This window comes from Copadichromis virginalis, linkage group LG10, assembly GCF_057382275.1.
Source record: "Copadichromis virginalis isolate Kocher_CV1m ecotype Utaka linkage group LG10, C_Virginalis_male_GT1.1, whole genome shotgun sequence".
Classification (NCBI taxonomy): Eukaryota; Metazoa; Chordata; class Actinopteri; order Cichliformes; family Cichlidae; genus Copadichromis; species Copadichromis virginalis.
The window spans coordinates 5,888,525-5,906,042 of record NC_140627.1 but is presented as its reverse complement, the minus strand read 5'-3'; the positions used below and the strand labels follow the sequence as shown (position 1 = coordinate 5,906,042).

At 36.9% G+C, this 17,518-nt stretch overlaps 2 protein-coding genes and 1 long non-coding RNA gene across 4 annotated transcripts in view; 2 read left to right on the top strand and 1 right to left on the bottom strand.

Moving 5' to 3' along the window:
* opcml (opioid binding protein/cell adhesion molecule-like) overlaps positions 1 to 17,518 on the bottom strand; it is a 266,785-nt gene that overhangs the window by 170,962 nt on the left and 78,305 nt on the right. Inside the window, exon 1 of one of the 2 annotated variants that reach the window (XM_085469580.1) lies at positions 4,713 to 6,259. The exons of the other annotated variant lie outside the window; for it this stretch is intronic. Coding sequence (XP_085325706.1) covers positions 4,713 to 4,735 — 23 coding nt within the window. The 5' untranslated portion in view covers positions 4,736 to 6,259. Of the gene's footprint in view, positions 1 to 4,712; positions 6,260 to 17,518 lie in introns of those variants that run through there. 2 annotated transcript variants of the gene reach the window in all.
* On the top strand, positions 6,241 to 8,808 carry LOC146699731 (uncharacterized). Its single transcript, XR_014922452.1, has 4 exons — positions 6,241 to 6,377; positions 7,295 to 7,443; positions 8,146 to 8,310; positions 8,388 to 8,808. It is a non-coding gene; the product is annotated as an uncharacterized LOC146699731 (long non-coding RNA).
* LOC146699730 (uncharacterized) lies at positions 12,730 to 14,021 on the top strand. The gene is made up of 2 exons (XM_085469574.1): positions 12,730 to 12,855; positions 13,283 to 14,021. The coding sequence occupies exons 1-2, from the start codon at positions 12,730 to 12,732 to the stop codon at positions 13,514 to 13,516; spliced, it is 360 nt and encodes a 119-aa protein (XP_085325700.1). The 3' UTR covers positions 13,517 to 14,021.

The following is a 17,518-nucleotide window of genomic DNA, read 5'->3' as shown; positions in this document are numbered from 1 at the left end:
TCTAACCAGATGCCTACTCTGGCATTACCTTGGCCTCCGGTAACACTGTGAGGAATCTTGGAGTATTTTTTTTTTTTTAACCAAGATATGTCCTTCAATGTGCATATTAAACAAATATGTAGGACTATCTATTTTTTGTGTGTTTGTGCAGTATCTCTAAAATTAGAAATATACTATCTCAGAGTGATCCTAAAGTACTATTTCATGTATTCATTACTTCTAGACTGGACTACTGTAATTCATTAGTGTCAGGATGTCCTAAAAACTCCCTGAAAAGCCTTCTCAATCCAAAATGTATTGTGTAATGTTCAAGATTACTGACAGGGACTAGAAAGAGAGAGCATATTTCTCTTATATTGGCATTTTTTTTTATTGGCTCCATGTTATATACAGAATCAAATTTGAAAACCTTCTCATCTCTCATCTCATCTCATCTGCAGATGACCGCCCCTCCCTGAGCCTGGTTCTGCCAGAGGTTTCTTCCTGGTAAAAGGGAGTTTTTCCTTCCCACTGTCGCCAAAGTGCTTGTTCATAGGGGGTCATATGATTGTTGGGTTTTTCTCTGTATCTATTATTGTACGATCTACTGTGCAATATAAAACGCCTTGAGGTGACTGTTGTGATTTGGCGCTATATAAATAAAATTGAATTAAATTGAATCATCACATACATGGTCTTGAATAATCAGACTCCATCTCATCTTAATGACATTATAATACCATATCAACCCAATAGAACTGTGGGGGTGTGGTTGGTGACCCGGGTGCAGGGGAGGACTGGAGCAGCAGATTGAGGGTATGGCGTCTGGGGAGGCTGGTTTTCGCAGCTGGTGAGCATCATCTAATCATGTATTCTCTTTTTCAGTAGCAATAGAGGGAGAGAGCACAGAGCCCTAAGAACTGCAAAGTGCAGGAGTGCGAGAGTGAAAGTGCAAAACAGTGAAACACTGTTAACAAAATAAAAGTTATCAGGAGCATCTGGGTCATGCTGGGTCTTTTGTCTCCACAAGAACACTTCCCATTCAGACTGCAGGTTTATTTGTGTTTCCTAGGCTGTTTAAAAGAAGAATGGGGAGCAGAACCTTTAGCTTCCAGATGTAGGGAACCAGCTCCCAGCTTGTATGTGGGGGACACATACCCTCTCTACTTTTAAGGTTAGGCTTAAGACATATCATCATCATCATCATCATCATCATTTATTTATTTATATAGCACTTTAAAAACACACCTGGTAGACCAAAGTGCTGTACAATACTAATATGCACATAGTAATAAAACCAGACATAGCAATAAAGTTAAAAAAACAATAAAAAATGAAAAAATAAATAAATAAAAATAAAATAAAATAAAAATGTCATATGCATAAAATAACCCTGAATACTGCACTTCCAATGATGCACTGTTTCTTTTTCATTCACCTTATTCACTCTCTGTGTCTATACACCACTCTGCATTTAATCATTAGTTATTATTAATTTCTGACACTCTCATCCACAGTGTGTCTTTGTCCTTCCTTCACCCCCAACTGTTCACAGCAGATGGGTGCCCCTCCCTGAACCTTATTCTACTAAAGTTGAGTTTTTCCTTCCCACTGCAGCCAAAGCACTTACTGAAAGGGGGGCATATGATTGTTGGGCTTTGTTAGTGTTATTGAAGGATCTTTAGCTTTCAATATAAAGTGCACTGAGGAAACTGTTGTTGTAATTTGGTGCTGTATAAATAAAACTGAATTGAATTGAGTTGAACTTAGCCTCAAAACATTTGATATGTTAAACCATTCTTTTCTAACCTTCTCAAGATGGGGCTTATAATACTAAAGTGTTACAAAATCTTTCTGCCAGCTGTATCCATATATACATCTTGCCATAGAAAGGTCATACAGCCACACCATTTAACTTTTTTTTTATTCTCATTAAATGCCACCAAGTGGTTAGATTAGCATAGATGAAACTTTAATGACCCCCACGAGGGAAACTAATGGGGTGTCACGCTACAGTTTTGATAAAGTTGAATGGATTCATACCCTGGGGCACTGATAAAACCATCTGAGAACAGCAGGTTAGAAAGTTGCAATGCATTTTTCACATCCAGAAATAATTGAATTCAGTTCAGTTCAGTTGAACTGAATTGAACTGCTTTATACTGTAATAAGCATGAAATAAAAAATGTTAGTTGAAACATTTGGGAAATACCTTGAGGCAACCGTTATGAATTGGCACTATATAAATACAACTGAACTGAATTGAAATAAATACATCACTCTGCATTTAATTATGAGTTATTATTCATCTCTGGCTCTCTTACACAGCATGTATTTTGTTCCTCCCCTCATCCCCAACCAGTCGTGGCAAATGGCTGCTCCTCCTGGAGCATGGTTCTTCCTGTTGAAAAGGGAGTTTTCCTTCCCACTGTTGCCAAAGTGCTTGCTCATAGGGGGTCTGATAGTCTGATAGGTTTTCTCCGTATTATTGTAGGGTCTTTACCTTACAATACTAAGCACCTTGAAGTGACTGTTGTTGTGTTTTTGGTGCTACATAAATAAAAGTTAACTAAATTAAATTGAATATCACTTCCCACCACTAAACCCTCTATCACGTTTGCATCCTCTTCGAGGAGAAAGTGGCACTCTCACCATCGATGCTACTCACCTCTGCAAGAATCTGTGGCTTCATCAGTGTCTGATGCCAGGCATCCTAAATGTTCCCCTGGGGTAAGTGACATGGACTGTTCTCCTCATGCTCTCTCCCAAGTCAGAGAAAATTAAAACTAAGGCTCTTTTATGCGTTATGCCAGCTGAACTAGTCATACAATAGACTGTTTGGGTTCTTTGGCCAGTTAATTGTGGGACTGATTGTTATGTAGCCTTGCAGCCCTCTCTGAAACAGACTGTGGTGTTTGGAGGTTGGAGGGGATCCGTCGTTTGTGAGGTTCCAAGAGAATCTTAAATCAGAACAAACGCAGCCCCTGTACCTCTACAAAGTATATTATACTCAAGTTAAAGTCAAATTCAGCAATGAAGTTGCCTTTTTGGTATTTTCTCCATTGTTTGTCAGACTCGCATTTGAATTTAATTCTCATTGCCACACAGCCAGCTTTAACAACTACAGAGTTATGGATTAAACAATGAATAACACTATGAATAAGACTAGATAAGATTATGGAGAAATAATACATAAAAAATACTATATTTACCAGTATACTATTTAGCCAGAAAAAAGAGCAGGGTTGGGAGTTATTGACGTTTATTCTGTGGCTCATTTTATACCAGCTTCTGGTATACATAACTGTTTTTTAACTTATATTTGTGATATATATTTATGTGACTTGTTGTTGCATTGCTCTCTTACATTTGGGTGATATGTCTCTTCAGGTTTTTGGGTTATTTTTGAAGCACTTTCTATTACAGCTCGACAATAAAGGAGTAATAGTATGGTAACAATGGAGACAGGTCAATAACAGGTTATTTATATGTTATTAATGTGGTAATTTTTACATTATTACAATGCAATTACCAAATTAATAACCATGTAATAGCTAATTAATATCATGGTAGCAACAGTGGTTATAGTTGAGTAATATGAAATTTATGTAATTGGATAATAAGGGCCCAAAACTGGGGGCAACAATGTGGGAAGATAGCTTGGAAATGAAGTGGTAATAGTATGGTAGCAAGGAAGAAACAAGAATGTAATAATGGGGTAAATAGGGGTAAAGAACAAAGTTATTACCACTCAATTACCTGTGATAGTTTCTGTGTAATGAGCATGAAACAGAGCTGCAAAATGCAAAACTTTGTTTCTACCTAATAGCATATTAATAGCCTATTAAAGCAAACTCGCGTTATCACGGTTAACGCGTTAGTGCCGTCCAGCTCCACGCACGGGGTGATCCACAATAGCTCGCTAACGGATATTTGCCGCTTTAATGCGGTTATGGCTTTAACGTTACTTTAACAAAATGTACGCTGACAGCACTACTAATAATACTTAGAGTAGTTCTAAAAACTAAGGTTGCATTAAAGTAAGAAAGTCATGAAATACCCTTATTATTTCCACCACCACCAGCAAATTTTGTAGTGGTTTATTTCTATTGATAAACATTAAATATTCCAATATGTTGTTTCGGGCAGAAAAGGAAAAAGATGAATTCATTATTTTACTTTATACACAAATTATAATGGTGCATTTTATCAATAGGACAGTCTGTATCTGTAAATTGTTGCTCAAGGAACTGCCAAATAAATTATGGTTGCTTTAACATTGTTTTTCTTTTAAAACTTAACCATTTTCAGTATGCAAGCAGATGGCTTGCTACCTGCTGCAGGAGAGGTTGGATCTTTGGATGGTTAGGGGGTCAATCAATGATGAAGGCAGTGAAGAACGATGTTGTTGCGCCCCCCCCCACAACCCTGAATTGGACAAGCAGGAGAACATGGATGGCATCTTATTTTGTGTTCTGGACAGGACATCCATGTATAAAATATGCTGTGAAATAGGGTGCTCTATACTCCTGTGCAAATCTAATGTATTCATATGTATTACTCTTTTAAACCTAATTATTAAGATTTTACATAAGTGTTTCCAGTTCATTACAGACTTCCCGAAGCTTGTTTTAATCAGCTGCCATGACCATAGTATTATATTCCTGCTTATTACACAGAAACTACTACAAGTGTTTCCTACAGGAAACACTTTCATCTACAGGAAGCGCTACCTGAGGAAAGCGGGGAGGATCATCAAGGACTCCAGTCACCCCAGCCATAAACTGTTCAGACTGCTTCCATCAGGAAGGAGGTTCTGCAGCATCCGGTCCCGTACCAGCAGACTGAGAGACAGCTTCTTCCACCAGGCCATCAGACTGCTGAACATGTCATAGACACCTCAGCTTCACTACTGGAACTTCAACATTATGCACTCCACACTGTATATAAATGCCACTTGTTTTGCACATATTCAACTCTGTATATTTTATATATTTTATTATTATTATTATTATTTATTTATTTTTTTTACTATTTAATTTGTAAAAATGTGTATACACACACACACACACACACACACGTAGGAAAATATTTAGTATACACATCCAGAAATGCATACACTATTATATATTGTACATATATTTATTAGTTTCAGGTTGGCCATTCTTGTATTTTGCTCGTTTGTGTTGTTGGGTTTGCACATCTCTGTTGCTTGTGGGGCTCGCACACAAGAATTTCACTCGCATGTGCTGTGCCAGTGTGCCTGCACATGTGATGTGACAATAAAAGTGATTTGATTTGATTTGATTTTGATTTGGTAGTCATTACTATTCGTTAAGTGTGTTTTAAAAGGTTATTAATATGCTATTAAATAGAAACAGGCAGTTTTGCATTTTGCAGCTCTGTTTCCTGCTAATCACACAGAATCTACCACACACTCAGAAAAATTATGGTTCTTAAATGGTTCTTCAGATGTCTTCATGGTTCTTTAAAGAACCATCATACATCAAAGAACCTTTTTATTTTGTGGATGGTTCTTCAGCTATTACAAATGGTTCTTTAAAGAACAAAAGGTTCTTCATCCTTAGCAATCTAAGCTTGATGGTGTAAATGGCATAAATATGTATTCACTATAACGAGGCTGTGAATTATACTGTGTGTTTTCTTTGTGTGCATGTGTGTGCGAAGGGGGAGGGCAGGATACCTGGCAATTACCCTTTAAGAGAAGATGGTAGGAAACTGAATATTCAAAGAAAAATTAGAAATATTTGCTTAAAAATATACTGGTGGCAGGGGTGGGGGCCAAAGCCTATAGACCCTAACACCCCCCCCTGGTGAGTTAACAGACAGTAGACACAATACACACATTCAAATACTGTACTTTAGTTTTACATTTTAATAAAGCATTACTATTTTCTACTCCAAGGCATTACTTTTGAGATTATTATATATTTTTGAAAATATAGCATAATGATAACACTAGTTATTGTAAACTTTACAAACCACCCAGCAGTATGTAAAGTCAAATTATAAGATACAAGTAAATAACAATTGCAGAACAGAATGTCAGTGTAATGAACACACTTCGTTTTGACAAAGCGCACTGCTTAGGTAAATGATCTGAGTAGTTGTTCATCACTGAGCAATTTGTTAATATGTGTTTCGAGCCAAATAAATGACAGGGAGAGAGAGAGTGACGTCAGAACACATCATACTGTAACCTCCCGGGAGCAGACGGAGGGGGTCGGTCGTTGGGATGCGCATGCGCAGACAGAGTGCGCAAGCGGCGGGCCTTGACCTTTCGGGAAAAAAACTCACGGACGGTGACAGCGAAACGGATAACAGTCTTCAGTACCTGCTGGACTTTGAAGCTGTGGATTCTGGGACTGTTAGAAAAGGTAAAACATTTTCATTAAAACCTTATTACGGTTTTGTTTTTGTTACTCGTCATTGTAGCTTGCTGTTGATGTTGTGCTAACAGTAGCGATTAGCTAGATACGTTAGCCGTTGACGTCAGCGCAATTTAGTATCCAACTGTTTTCTTAACAAAACCACTGTTATAATTAAGTGAAGGTGCTCTTAGCTAATTTGAACCTTTGGCTTCTAAAATACGTGGTTCAATTGCATGCTGCGTACACAACCTAATGTCAGCTAGACTGAAATTAAAATTTAATATATTGTTAAAGTCACTAAAATGGCGCCTGAAGCCTGTTGTGACGTGAGCTCTGTGTCTGCTCTAGAAACTCTGAAATTCTGTAGATCTGAGCCGTACATTAAATACTCACATGAACCTGTACTTTGAATTCTGTATGAGCTGTATAAAATGCAGCTATGCATAAGAGTTTTGAATGAATAATTCGATTAAATGACTCTTTATTGTCTAATCGAATTATATAGAAATGAATAGAAATGTGACATGAGAAGGTGTGTCTTTGACTGTTCCTGCATAACTTAGTTTTGGACTAGTTGACAAGTTATGCTCCGGTCATTTGATGTTTCCAAGATAGATGTTCTTTTGTAATATAGTTAATTTTTTTGTATATTTCATTTATCCACCATCATACATCATACATACAAGCTAAGAAGAGGTCGTTATACTAACAAGAGGTATCAACGCTGGGCCAAAGTTCAGCACATGGTTAAAGTTTGTAATCCAGCCAGGGTGTAAATATCACTCAGCAGCCAGAGCTGAAGCAGGCACCATCAACACATAAATCTACTCTACCCGGCTTAAATCACAAGAGCACCTCTGACCAAAAAGCTGTAGATTTTAATTGTTTGCATAAATTAATCCAGATTCACATTGTGTTCACAGCTCCAACAAAATGAGGAAGAGGAGGGGGAGAAACACAATTAGGTTGAATTGCAATTGGATGGAAGGCGAGGACAAGGAGAAGGAAGCTTAGGATGAGCAGGAAGAGAAGCAGCAGGAGCATCTGTAGGGATCCCTATGATGTCATTGAGGTTTGTTTCATTAATATGGTCCTCTCACAAAGAACGATGACTTGTTTTAGTTCACCTACTTCCTGTATTTAATAGTGATGTGCAAAATGTTGTGGAAAAACCATGGAGCAGGCACGTATAGTGCATCTGCAGGTAAATGAACATCAAATCTCTAAGACAGACTGAAATCTGTATATTTATCACCTTTATGATAAAACCCATGTCAGCCATTGGTTTATGGACTTTGTATTTTGAAGCCTCAACATTTGCTTTATTGCTGTTGCTATGTTGGAACCCTATTAGGATGAGGGCTCAGAATCTGGAGTCATGCACACTATTGTTTCATTTAGTGTGTATCCATAAGATTCGTACAGCAGATGCAAGTTGTGCCTTGAAAACAGGAAAGTCGTCTGCATAGAGGAGAACTGTAATAGCAGGCTTGTACAAAGTGAGGCTTTGTGCACTCGTTTTACTTCTGTCACCCTGTTTTGATGCAGAATTCACTTGAAATCAGGCAAGAACTGGACTTATTTTTTATAATGTGTTCTTGTGAATTGATTGTGTATCGCATATGTTTGATTTGACTTTCTGCAAGACAACAGTCCTCCGCTGGCCAAAAAAGTTTTCCAAATACCTCCACGTGATCTAGCCTGGATTTAGAAAAGAATAGCAAAAAAAATCTGCACCTCCTGCTCCAGATGCAATTTGTGTTTCTGTGTTCAGAGGCAGCGGTGAGAGGGGAGACCTCGGATCATCCAGCTGGAGAGCCTGACCAGGACGAGTCGAACATTAACTCAGCTCTTCCAGGGCACCCTGCAGACTCGGCTGTTGGCATCGACGAGGGATGACGTGAACGCCAAACTGCAGTCCATCACAGGTCAATTGCAGGTATGCGAGTCAGACCTTCTGAGGAGGGTTTCACTTTTCTCTCTTCTTTATAATTGACTCTTTTCTCTCTCTTTCAGCTCCTTCTCTCAGAGTGGGAGGGATTTGAAGCACAAAGGGAGGAACTTGTCATTTGGTTGGCTGATATGGATGTCCACCTGAGTGAGGTTGACCAGCTGACAGGAAACACCAGTGAAAAACTGCAGGTGTGGGCTTGTTTTGATATGACATATGTTTGATATGAAACATACGTCAGAGACATTATCCTAAACTGGACTAACAAAGGACCATGAGTACAACATGAAACGTACATTACATAGCGTAAGGCTGAAGTTCATTGATCATTGTAATCATAAACTTGTTGTTGAAATATTTTTACTGAACATGCAAACATCTGCTGATGAAATTGTGTTGATTTATTGGTCTGTTATGAAGCTATTGCTATTTCTAATGTGTTTTATCACTTTCTGATGTTTTATTAATTAAACAATACATGTATTATTTGTTGTGTTATCTGTATATATATATATATATATATATATATATATATATATATATATATATATATATATATATATATATAGTATAGCAAATATGTTTAAATATTACTGTTTAAAACACTAATATGTGACATGTATTAGTAGTGATGTTGTGCTGAGGGTTAAAATGCCTTTTTGTCTTTTGGTAACTACAAAATGACAATAAACCATTAATATATGTCTATGCTGTGCTTGTATTTATTTTACCCTACTCAAATTCAATTTATGATGCATTTTATTTTGAAAGATTTAAAATGGTTTTTTAAAGAACCACTCAAATAAGGTTCTTTAAAATGGTTCTTTTAAAGAACCATTTGAAGGACCTTTTTAAAAATCATTCTTTAAAGAACCATTTTTAAAAAGGTTCTTTGAAAAATCATTAAAGGTGCCCCAAAGAACCATTTCTTGATGGTTCTTTGGAGCACCTTTAAAGGTTCTTCAATGAACCACTGAAAGAAATGGTTCTTCAAAGAACCATTGTTTGAAAGGTTCTTTGTGGCACCAAAAAAGGTTCTTCTATGGCATCAGAGAGAAAGAACCACTTTTGGTTCCAGTTAGCACCTTTGCTAACTGTGCAGTTGTTTCCAGATAATAGTCACACACTTTTTAAGTTTGCTTTAACAGGTTTTTCATACGTTATTAAATATCATCCATGATAATTTCTTACTTTATAGCCATTTTATAATAAAAAATTCTCCCTTCCAAATAACCTAGTGGCAGGCAATGTTTATATTAATTTGTTGCTGTCCTTGCACCATGTGTCTCTACCTGTTCAGTAGTACCCAGACTCAGAAATAAATAAACTGAATGATTTAGTATTCAGTGTTAACAAGTAAAATGTAGTGATAGTCTGTTGTATATTGAAAATAAGAGATCCTAAATCCCAGCTGCTTTTCTGTTCCACTGCCATTATTCTATCTGTGTTAAAATGCTAAGCAGGAGTGACAGAGGCATCAATTTGTGTTCATTCCAATCATCCCAGCCACTGGAAACTCACATTTGGTCATCTTTCAATTAATTACCCAATGCCAATTTTAGACATTCCCCAAGCCACATGCCGGTGTAACCTTTACAAATGCTGTGTCCCAGTAATGGTTTATTACTCTGCTGGAGAAAATAAAATGAAACAGATGCAATAGTAATCTGATCTATATAAATCTTTGATATCAGATTATAATTTAAATAATGACACACAGAAACAGGAGAACTCACAATGTTGCAAACATTCAGTAACTGCCATTCAAGCTCAAACTGGAAAAAAATTGAAATCAAATAAATATGTACTGGCAAGTACATATTGTAAATATCTTCTGGTTTAGCTACATTTACACAATAAAACCTCATCCACTATTACATTTATTTTAATTCAACTTATGTGACTTTTATATGAAACCAACCTGGTGTTAGTGGTGACCTTTTTTCCTCTCTTAAATATGTAGCCTCACTGAGATGCGCTTTCATTTGTTCTTAATTTTCACATATTCTTTAAGAATATTCATTCTTTTAGAACAAATCATGTTGAAAAGAAACAAGTTAGTTGTGTTTTATCCTCAAGCTCCGCCCCCTGGAAAGGAAAAATCGGCTGCACTGTCCGCCATTTTTTTCTCTCGCTTTGGAAAATCTACTACCATCTGGAGTTTTAAACTTGAAGGTAAATAAGATTTTAAAGCTAATACACCAGTGAGAAAGAGTGTAGACCCTTTATATATGTGGAATTTTACTGGGGTGTTGTTATTTTACAGGTATGTGGGCTATTTATCGAAAACCATGAAAGGCCAATGTTAGGCTCCAGTTAGCTAATGGTAACCGAAATTATGCGATAAGCAAATTAGTAATTAACATATATAATGTGAGTTAATATTGTTTTCTATATTCTTTCAGTCTAAATTAACAGACTATTACAAACTTGCATCGGTGTCTGTAGTAAGTGGTGGTACCTGCAGTGTCTTAACCATTAAACAAGCTAATGTAGGGCCGGGATATGACTAGTTTGTTGAAACATGTCTGCTGCCAATGTGACTGCTCACACACGGTAACATTACCAGCACATAGCCACAGCTGCTATAAACATGCTGAAAGGTCAATCTAGCTTCTGTAGTCAGCAGCTGGAAGACTCAACACAGACCCAAGATTCAGTGTAACGGTTATCTAAATGTTGTGTGTCCTGTTTGTAAGCCCAGAAAAATAAATTAAATAAAATGACGACCTTGAGCTTCAAGCTAATGTAAGCGTAATGCTATAGCATAAAGCGACTAATGCAATGATGAGGTTGTTAAATTAGTAAAAATACAGTAAATATATCCAACATGAATCATTTGTCATGGTCCTGGGTCGGTGACCCAGCGCTTTTAGTTCGTTATCATTTTCTTGATGATGATTGTTTAAGTTCTATGTGTTATATTCAGTCTGCCTCTGAGTCCGCGTCTGTATCTGTCTGTCTATGGTGTCACCCCATCTGTTTGTGAATCTGTCTGTTTAGTTCAATGTCTTGTCTGGTTCCATGTGTCTGAGTTTCCTGTTTTATTGTGAAGGTCTGTGTCATATGTGAGTGTGCTCAGTTTACGTTTCCCCTGTCCCGTCAGCTCAGATTCCTCCCAGCTGTGTTGCCATCCTGTCTCTCATCCCCTGATTACTGGTGTCTGTATTTAAGCCCTGTGTGTTCTTCTGCCTGTTGCCGGTTCGTCTGTGTTACTCGGTGTCAGTCTGTGTTACTCGGTGTCCAGCTCGTCTCGCTGCCTCTCATCCCCTTTTGTATCATCTCAGGTTTGTCATTTAGCTTTCCCAGTTCAGGTCTTTAGTTTTGTCTTCCCTCTTGCCTGTTTGCCTTCTCACCCCTGTATAAATAAACTCATCGGCATCTTATCCACTGCCTGCATCTTGGGTCCTTCTTCTAACTCCACACGGCTCGCCTCGGCAGCCGTGACATCATTTATCTTTTTGGTCTAAACATAATTAAGTCTCACGCCTTTCACTTGTTTTAGAAGGATGTTCAGTTTATCAAAATAACAGAAAATAGTTATGTTTTCTGTTGAAACTCCACCCCCAAGGTGTGTTCTGCGAGGGAAAATTCACTGTGGCAGTCCGCCATTTTTTGTCTTCGCTTCGTTTACATTTGGCGCTGAGCTTTACTTTGTCGAGGTAAACTGAAAACTACATGTTTGAGAGGAAACGAAGAGAACATCCATTATATGGGGAAGTTTTTCTCATGAATTGCTGTTGAGCAACATAATGGAAAAAACAAGTAATTCCTTAAGTTAACTAACGATAATGCTAGCTTAAGCTGCGGGACAATATTATGTGCATTAGCTTTTTTTCAGTGTGTGCCCAATCACATTCGCTTGTTTTTTCTCAGTGAATACAGACTAACAAACTTGTGTCCATTTAGTTAACTGGTTGTACCTAAAATGTTTTAGTTAAACAGTTAAATAAGCTAGTTTGCCAAGGGGTGGTGTGTGTGTGTGTGTGTGTGTGTGTGTGTGTGTGTGTGTGTGTGTGTGTTGGGGGGGGTGAAGATTTGCATATGTTATGTCACATTCTGTAAGGTAAATTTTCTGGAAAGGTCAAATTAACAAATTTAACTAAGTATTAATGAAAGACCTTGATGTGTATATGACAATAATAGATGTAGTTTCTGGGTCATTTGGCAGAACTGCAAAATGGCCAGAAGGAGGCAACTGCTGTGGTTGCAAACAGGCTTTGGCTGGTATGGAAGTAAGGGCAACTATGGAACTGCTCAGCAACATGGGACCCATAGCTAATAAATAGTAATATGACAAAAAATAACAACTTTGTGTGGATGTAACCTTGTGAGATTTGAGATTTGACAGCATTTTTTGACAACTTCTCTTTTTAGATAAATGCAGAGTTTAAGCGTATTACCGCCATGCCACTGCAGTCCAGATTACTCTCGCAGATAGATGTGCTATCTGACAAACTAATAAAGGTCTTCAAAAGGCGAGGAGGACAAATAGGAAGAAGACTGCAGAACATTCTGGAGCCCACGGCCCAGGTAAGAAAAAAAAAAAATTTGTGTATACACTTTAGGGGAAATAATAATTTTAACAAAATGCTGCTTGTCACTCTATGCCAGGAGTATGTTGAAAATCACCGGGGATTTTCACAATTTACCATGGGTGCGTTTTTTTTTTTTTTCTTTTACCTGCATTAGAACTATGTGTGGAGTTCATAGTTGAACACCTCTCTATGCTCTGACAGTATTCTGCTTCTTTGCATGGAGATTTCACTTCAGAAATGCATTACCTTTTTAAGCATTCTGAGGACTCAAATCGCATGCTGTAATGAATCCATTTTTGTTCACCTAATGTGTTAGTGTTAACATTTTTTTGGAATAGTGACACAGATTAAAATAAGATTTGGTATAATGTTCTTTGACCAGTGTTCTGTTTAATTAGATTTTGGAATTCTGCATTTTCTAGGCCACAGATGAAGCCATTATCCAACGATCTAATAAGGAAACAACCATGGGAATTTACATCATAAAGTCAAGAGATGCCAATGGCAGTCCTGAGGACATCGGGATAGTCCTTGAAGGCCAGAGAGTCTGGCAGGATTTGGATAACTATACCCTAGCAGCTGCAATGCTGTTTGGACTAATGTACACTTTGAACCTCACCTACCCACTGGAAAAGTATACCTTCGAGGTATTATAGAAACTGGTTATGGAGCTCAAACAGAACAGCCTTTCAAAGAAGGCCCAGGTTTTCAGGACCAGACTGTATGATTGAACAGTTTTCCAGTTATGATGTGGGAACAACATGTTTACCTCTTCGAATATGTACCATCCTTTCTTTTAAGCCAGCACTGGTAAAGTTGCAGTACATAGTGAAACTTATTTTTCTGGCACTTTTCAACTTGGGGCCTTTATTACTGCAGTTTTCACTTTTCAAGCCATGGCTCTTTTAAAAAAAAAATTCTAACTTTGAATGTCCATTTTTCTCAATGGAAATGGTGCCTTGCACCAATTTCTCCAGTTTGCAATTTTTTTCCCAAGGTGCACCACTACAAACAGACATCGTGTAGTATTAGTGGTTGTGATGTTTAGTGATAGAAGCAAGCCAATACTAATCAGTTTAGGTCTCTTGGTTGTGTGCCTGTGGGTTATAATGTTATTTTAAGTCTCTTCTTTGTGTCATTTTAATAATTACACCCCTGTTGCCATATGGCTCTTACATTTAAAAAAACTATTTTTTACATAAGCGCGATGTCATAAGGCCCCACAATGTTGAATTCAGGTTACAGCAGATAACTTTGAGGAATGTTGTGGAATGTTTTTCAAGAGATGCATTGTACAAATATGACTCATGTATATTTTGGAAGCCTGAATTGAAAGTCCATTGTTACAACTGTGTAGTATTTTCAAAAATACAGGTCATTTTTCAAAAATGTTTTGCTTATTTCTTTGATTGAGAGAAAGTGTACAGTGCATATGTCTGTGAAGGTTCTCAGTCATCCAGGTCATCGTAGTCAAAGGCGCTTGCAAAGAAAAGCGTCTGGACTTCTTCAAGCAACTTAAAGAAGTCCAGACGCTTTTCTTTGCAAGCGCCTTTGACTTTACAGTGCATACAGTAAGATCAGCCTTAATTTAGTTTTATTTATTGAACACTCAATTATATATTAGATTATATATTATATATTAGAAATTTGTTATAAAATAAAATAAGCTTACCATAAAATAATCTTGTCAATATAACACATAGAGTAGTCCAATACAATTAACACAAAAAGTTCATGTCTGATAAACAAGTGGTTTCTATAAATATTTGACCGGAATGAAAAACATAACAACAACATAAAAAAGTCATGTTCGTGTTACCAGAAAAATGTGTGCAGGTATAACATAAAAAACTAAAGTTAACCAAACATAACTTAATTTCGTGCAACCGCTTAGAATAATTTTTTATGTTTATCCCACTGATTATTTTTTTCAGTGTAGATACAGTCACCCAAAATTATAAGACCAGACTCACCAGCCTGTGCACTGCTTGGATTCACTACAAAAAAGCCTGTGACTCAGTGCCCCACACATGGATCTTGGAATGCCTAGAACTGTACAAGATCAACAGGACCTTAAGAGCTTTAAGGTCAGCATAAATCTCTGGAAGAATTTTGTGTATATATCATATTGAATGATTCTGTAAATCTGTTTTTAAAAGAAAATCTACACATTTGTAATTACAATTTTGCTTTTTATATATATATATGCTTGTCATTACAGCAAGTGTGAACCTGCCTTGCCTTTATCTTTGTTTGCAGCAAGCACTCTCTTAACAAGACAGTTTATTTATCACACTTTGCTTGCCACAGTAGACTTTGCATAAACTTCTAGCCCAGCACGACAGCCGACAAGCAGAGGATTGACTTGTGGGTAGGGTGTAGGACTGAGATAAACTACCATATCTTCATTTCACTGTCAATGATGAGAAGCAGAAAGAACCTTTGACTGAAAACATACAGGTGTTGACAGATGATTATGGCGCTTCCTTAGTGAAAAAGGATTATTTGCCACATCACAGAACATCTAGAAGTGGTGAGACTTCTGCAAGATATTTGATTTGTCTAAACGGCTCACAAATACCTGTCAGTCACAACAACTGAGTGAAATCGCAGGTGGGCTAGAATGTGGTGAGACAGCTGGTGACACATTTCAGAACACATTGAGGGTTTGCACTCTGTTAGTTTGTGGATAATGAAAAGGGGGGGAAAACTATCCTTTTCAGCATCTACACGCAGCTGTTTTTAGATAATTATATAGTAAGATTATAGTCTGCTGGGAGAACTGGACATCAGAGGAGCTCAGTTCACAGTGTGACATAAAGAATTCTACAAAAATGCAATAATTTAAAAGACAAGAAGATGAAATGTAATAACATTTCTCCTTTTTTTTTCTAGTCAATATCTGCCACCCAGATTTAGCATGCTGTGTACCTTTCTCAGGTGTTACATTATACTGCAGCACACCCAACATTTTTAAAAACATTTTCTCCTTCATATTTTTGAGGTCATTGTTACTTTTACCACTGCGGTCTACAGTTCTGATCCTGGGAGGAATCTCAGTATTCTTATTCTCAGAGATCAGAAAGAGAAGAATGTGGGACATGTGACTTTGATTCACTTTCACAACTAAGACTTGCCTTTGTTTGGCCTATTTTCTTGTACAAGGATTTTGCTCAGTGCTAAATTTGGTTGAAAAATTATTTTAAGCTGTCATGTGGCCATTTATTTAGGGATTATATTTACAGGTCCTGAAATCACAAAAAAACATAACCTGTAATGATAATGATACTGCATTTCTCTCTCTCATTCATAAGCTTTCTGCATGTTCCAATGGAAAGAAAAAACAAATGCAGGAACAAAAAGTGTACATGTGACGTGAATCTTTATTACACGTTCTGCTATTGTTTCGTCATTGTAAGTCAATGATGAGGCACATACTTGTGTTACTGTCGGGATCCTATCCTTTGTTTTGAGTTTTATGTTTTGTTTAATGTTGTATTCTTTACTTAGTTGTTCTTTGTTCTTTAGAGTTTAATATTAGCTACCTTTAGCTCCTGTTTTGTTTTCCATGACTTTATTTTGACCTGAGATTGTGCTTTCTTAATTTGTAATAATAGTTAACAAGAAAAAACCTTTAAGTGGATTAATGATAAGTCTCCATTTATTACATTAATTGCCCCCCCGTTTCATTACTTTCTGTTTTATTTTGCTAGTCTCTTGTTTCATGTGTGTTGAATATAAATTTGCTTTTCTGATTTTATAATCATTTTTAGACAAAGTCAAGTTCTGTAAAACAAGTATCTGTTAAGCTGTTTACTTACCTATCTAGAACTGGTTTTAAATATCACTCTGTGTCTGAACTGGGTTTTTTTTTGTTGCTTTTTATCCTTTCTTTTTCTCTTAGCTGTTTCATCAAAACATTAAAACTTAATCAAAAGATAATAGCAATCACAGCAACTATAGATAAAAATCAGAAGTCAATATACATCTATCCATTCTCTGTTGCTTATCCTTTTTCAGGGTCAGATGTAGACAGAATGCCATCTTCTTTACTTCAACCGTCATCTCCTTCATTGAAATCAAAATATGCAAAAAAACCCAAAAACTAATTTACTCCCCAGATTAGACATGTGACTCTCCCATCTCCAGACAGGTGACAACAACAGCAGCTCATTATAAGCTTGCATTATGCCAACTAATGTGAGGTTTCTGGAAACCTAAGTCATGAGGTCATGAGGTGCATGAATACCTATGGGGCATGAGTCTGAGTCTAACAATGTTAGATCCACTTGAAATAAACTTTCATTAAGATTGGCTAACAGAGACTAACGCAGGTAAAATTTCAAATAATAACAATAAGAATACAAATAAATAATGATAATTTAACAAAATACTAAATTATAAACCATCTTATTCTCCCATGTATTGAAGGTGACGTTATGATAAGTCAGTTAACTCACACAATTGGCATTTTTGTCAGCTTTCCTTCATGCCTTCAAAGAGATAACATTTTATTAATAATGAAAACAAAGCACAGTTTTACCACTGATCTACTGTACAGTGCTCTTCCTCTCACACCACTGATTTATCTGCAGCAGCTGTGCTACTTTTATTTTTTATTACTCATTTATGGTCTGTGTGTCAGCTGCAGGGGAGGG

What these genes read in the sequence shown, in the direction of transcription:
- LOC146699730 (XM_085469574.1), top strand. Translation starts at nt 12,730, where the DNA reads ATGCCACTGCAGTCCAGATTACTCTCGCAGATAGATGTGCTATCTGAC. An exon ending in TTCTGGAGCCCACGGCCCAG is followed by an intron (nt 12,856 to 13,282) that starts GTAAGAAAAAAA and finishes TGCATTTTCTAG; the next exon opens with GCCACAGATGAAGCCATTAT.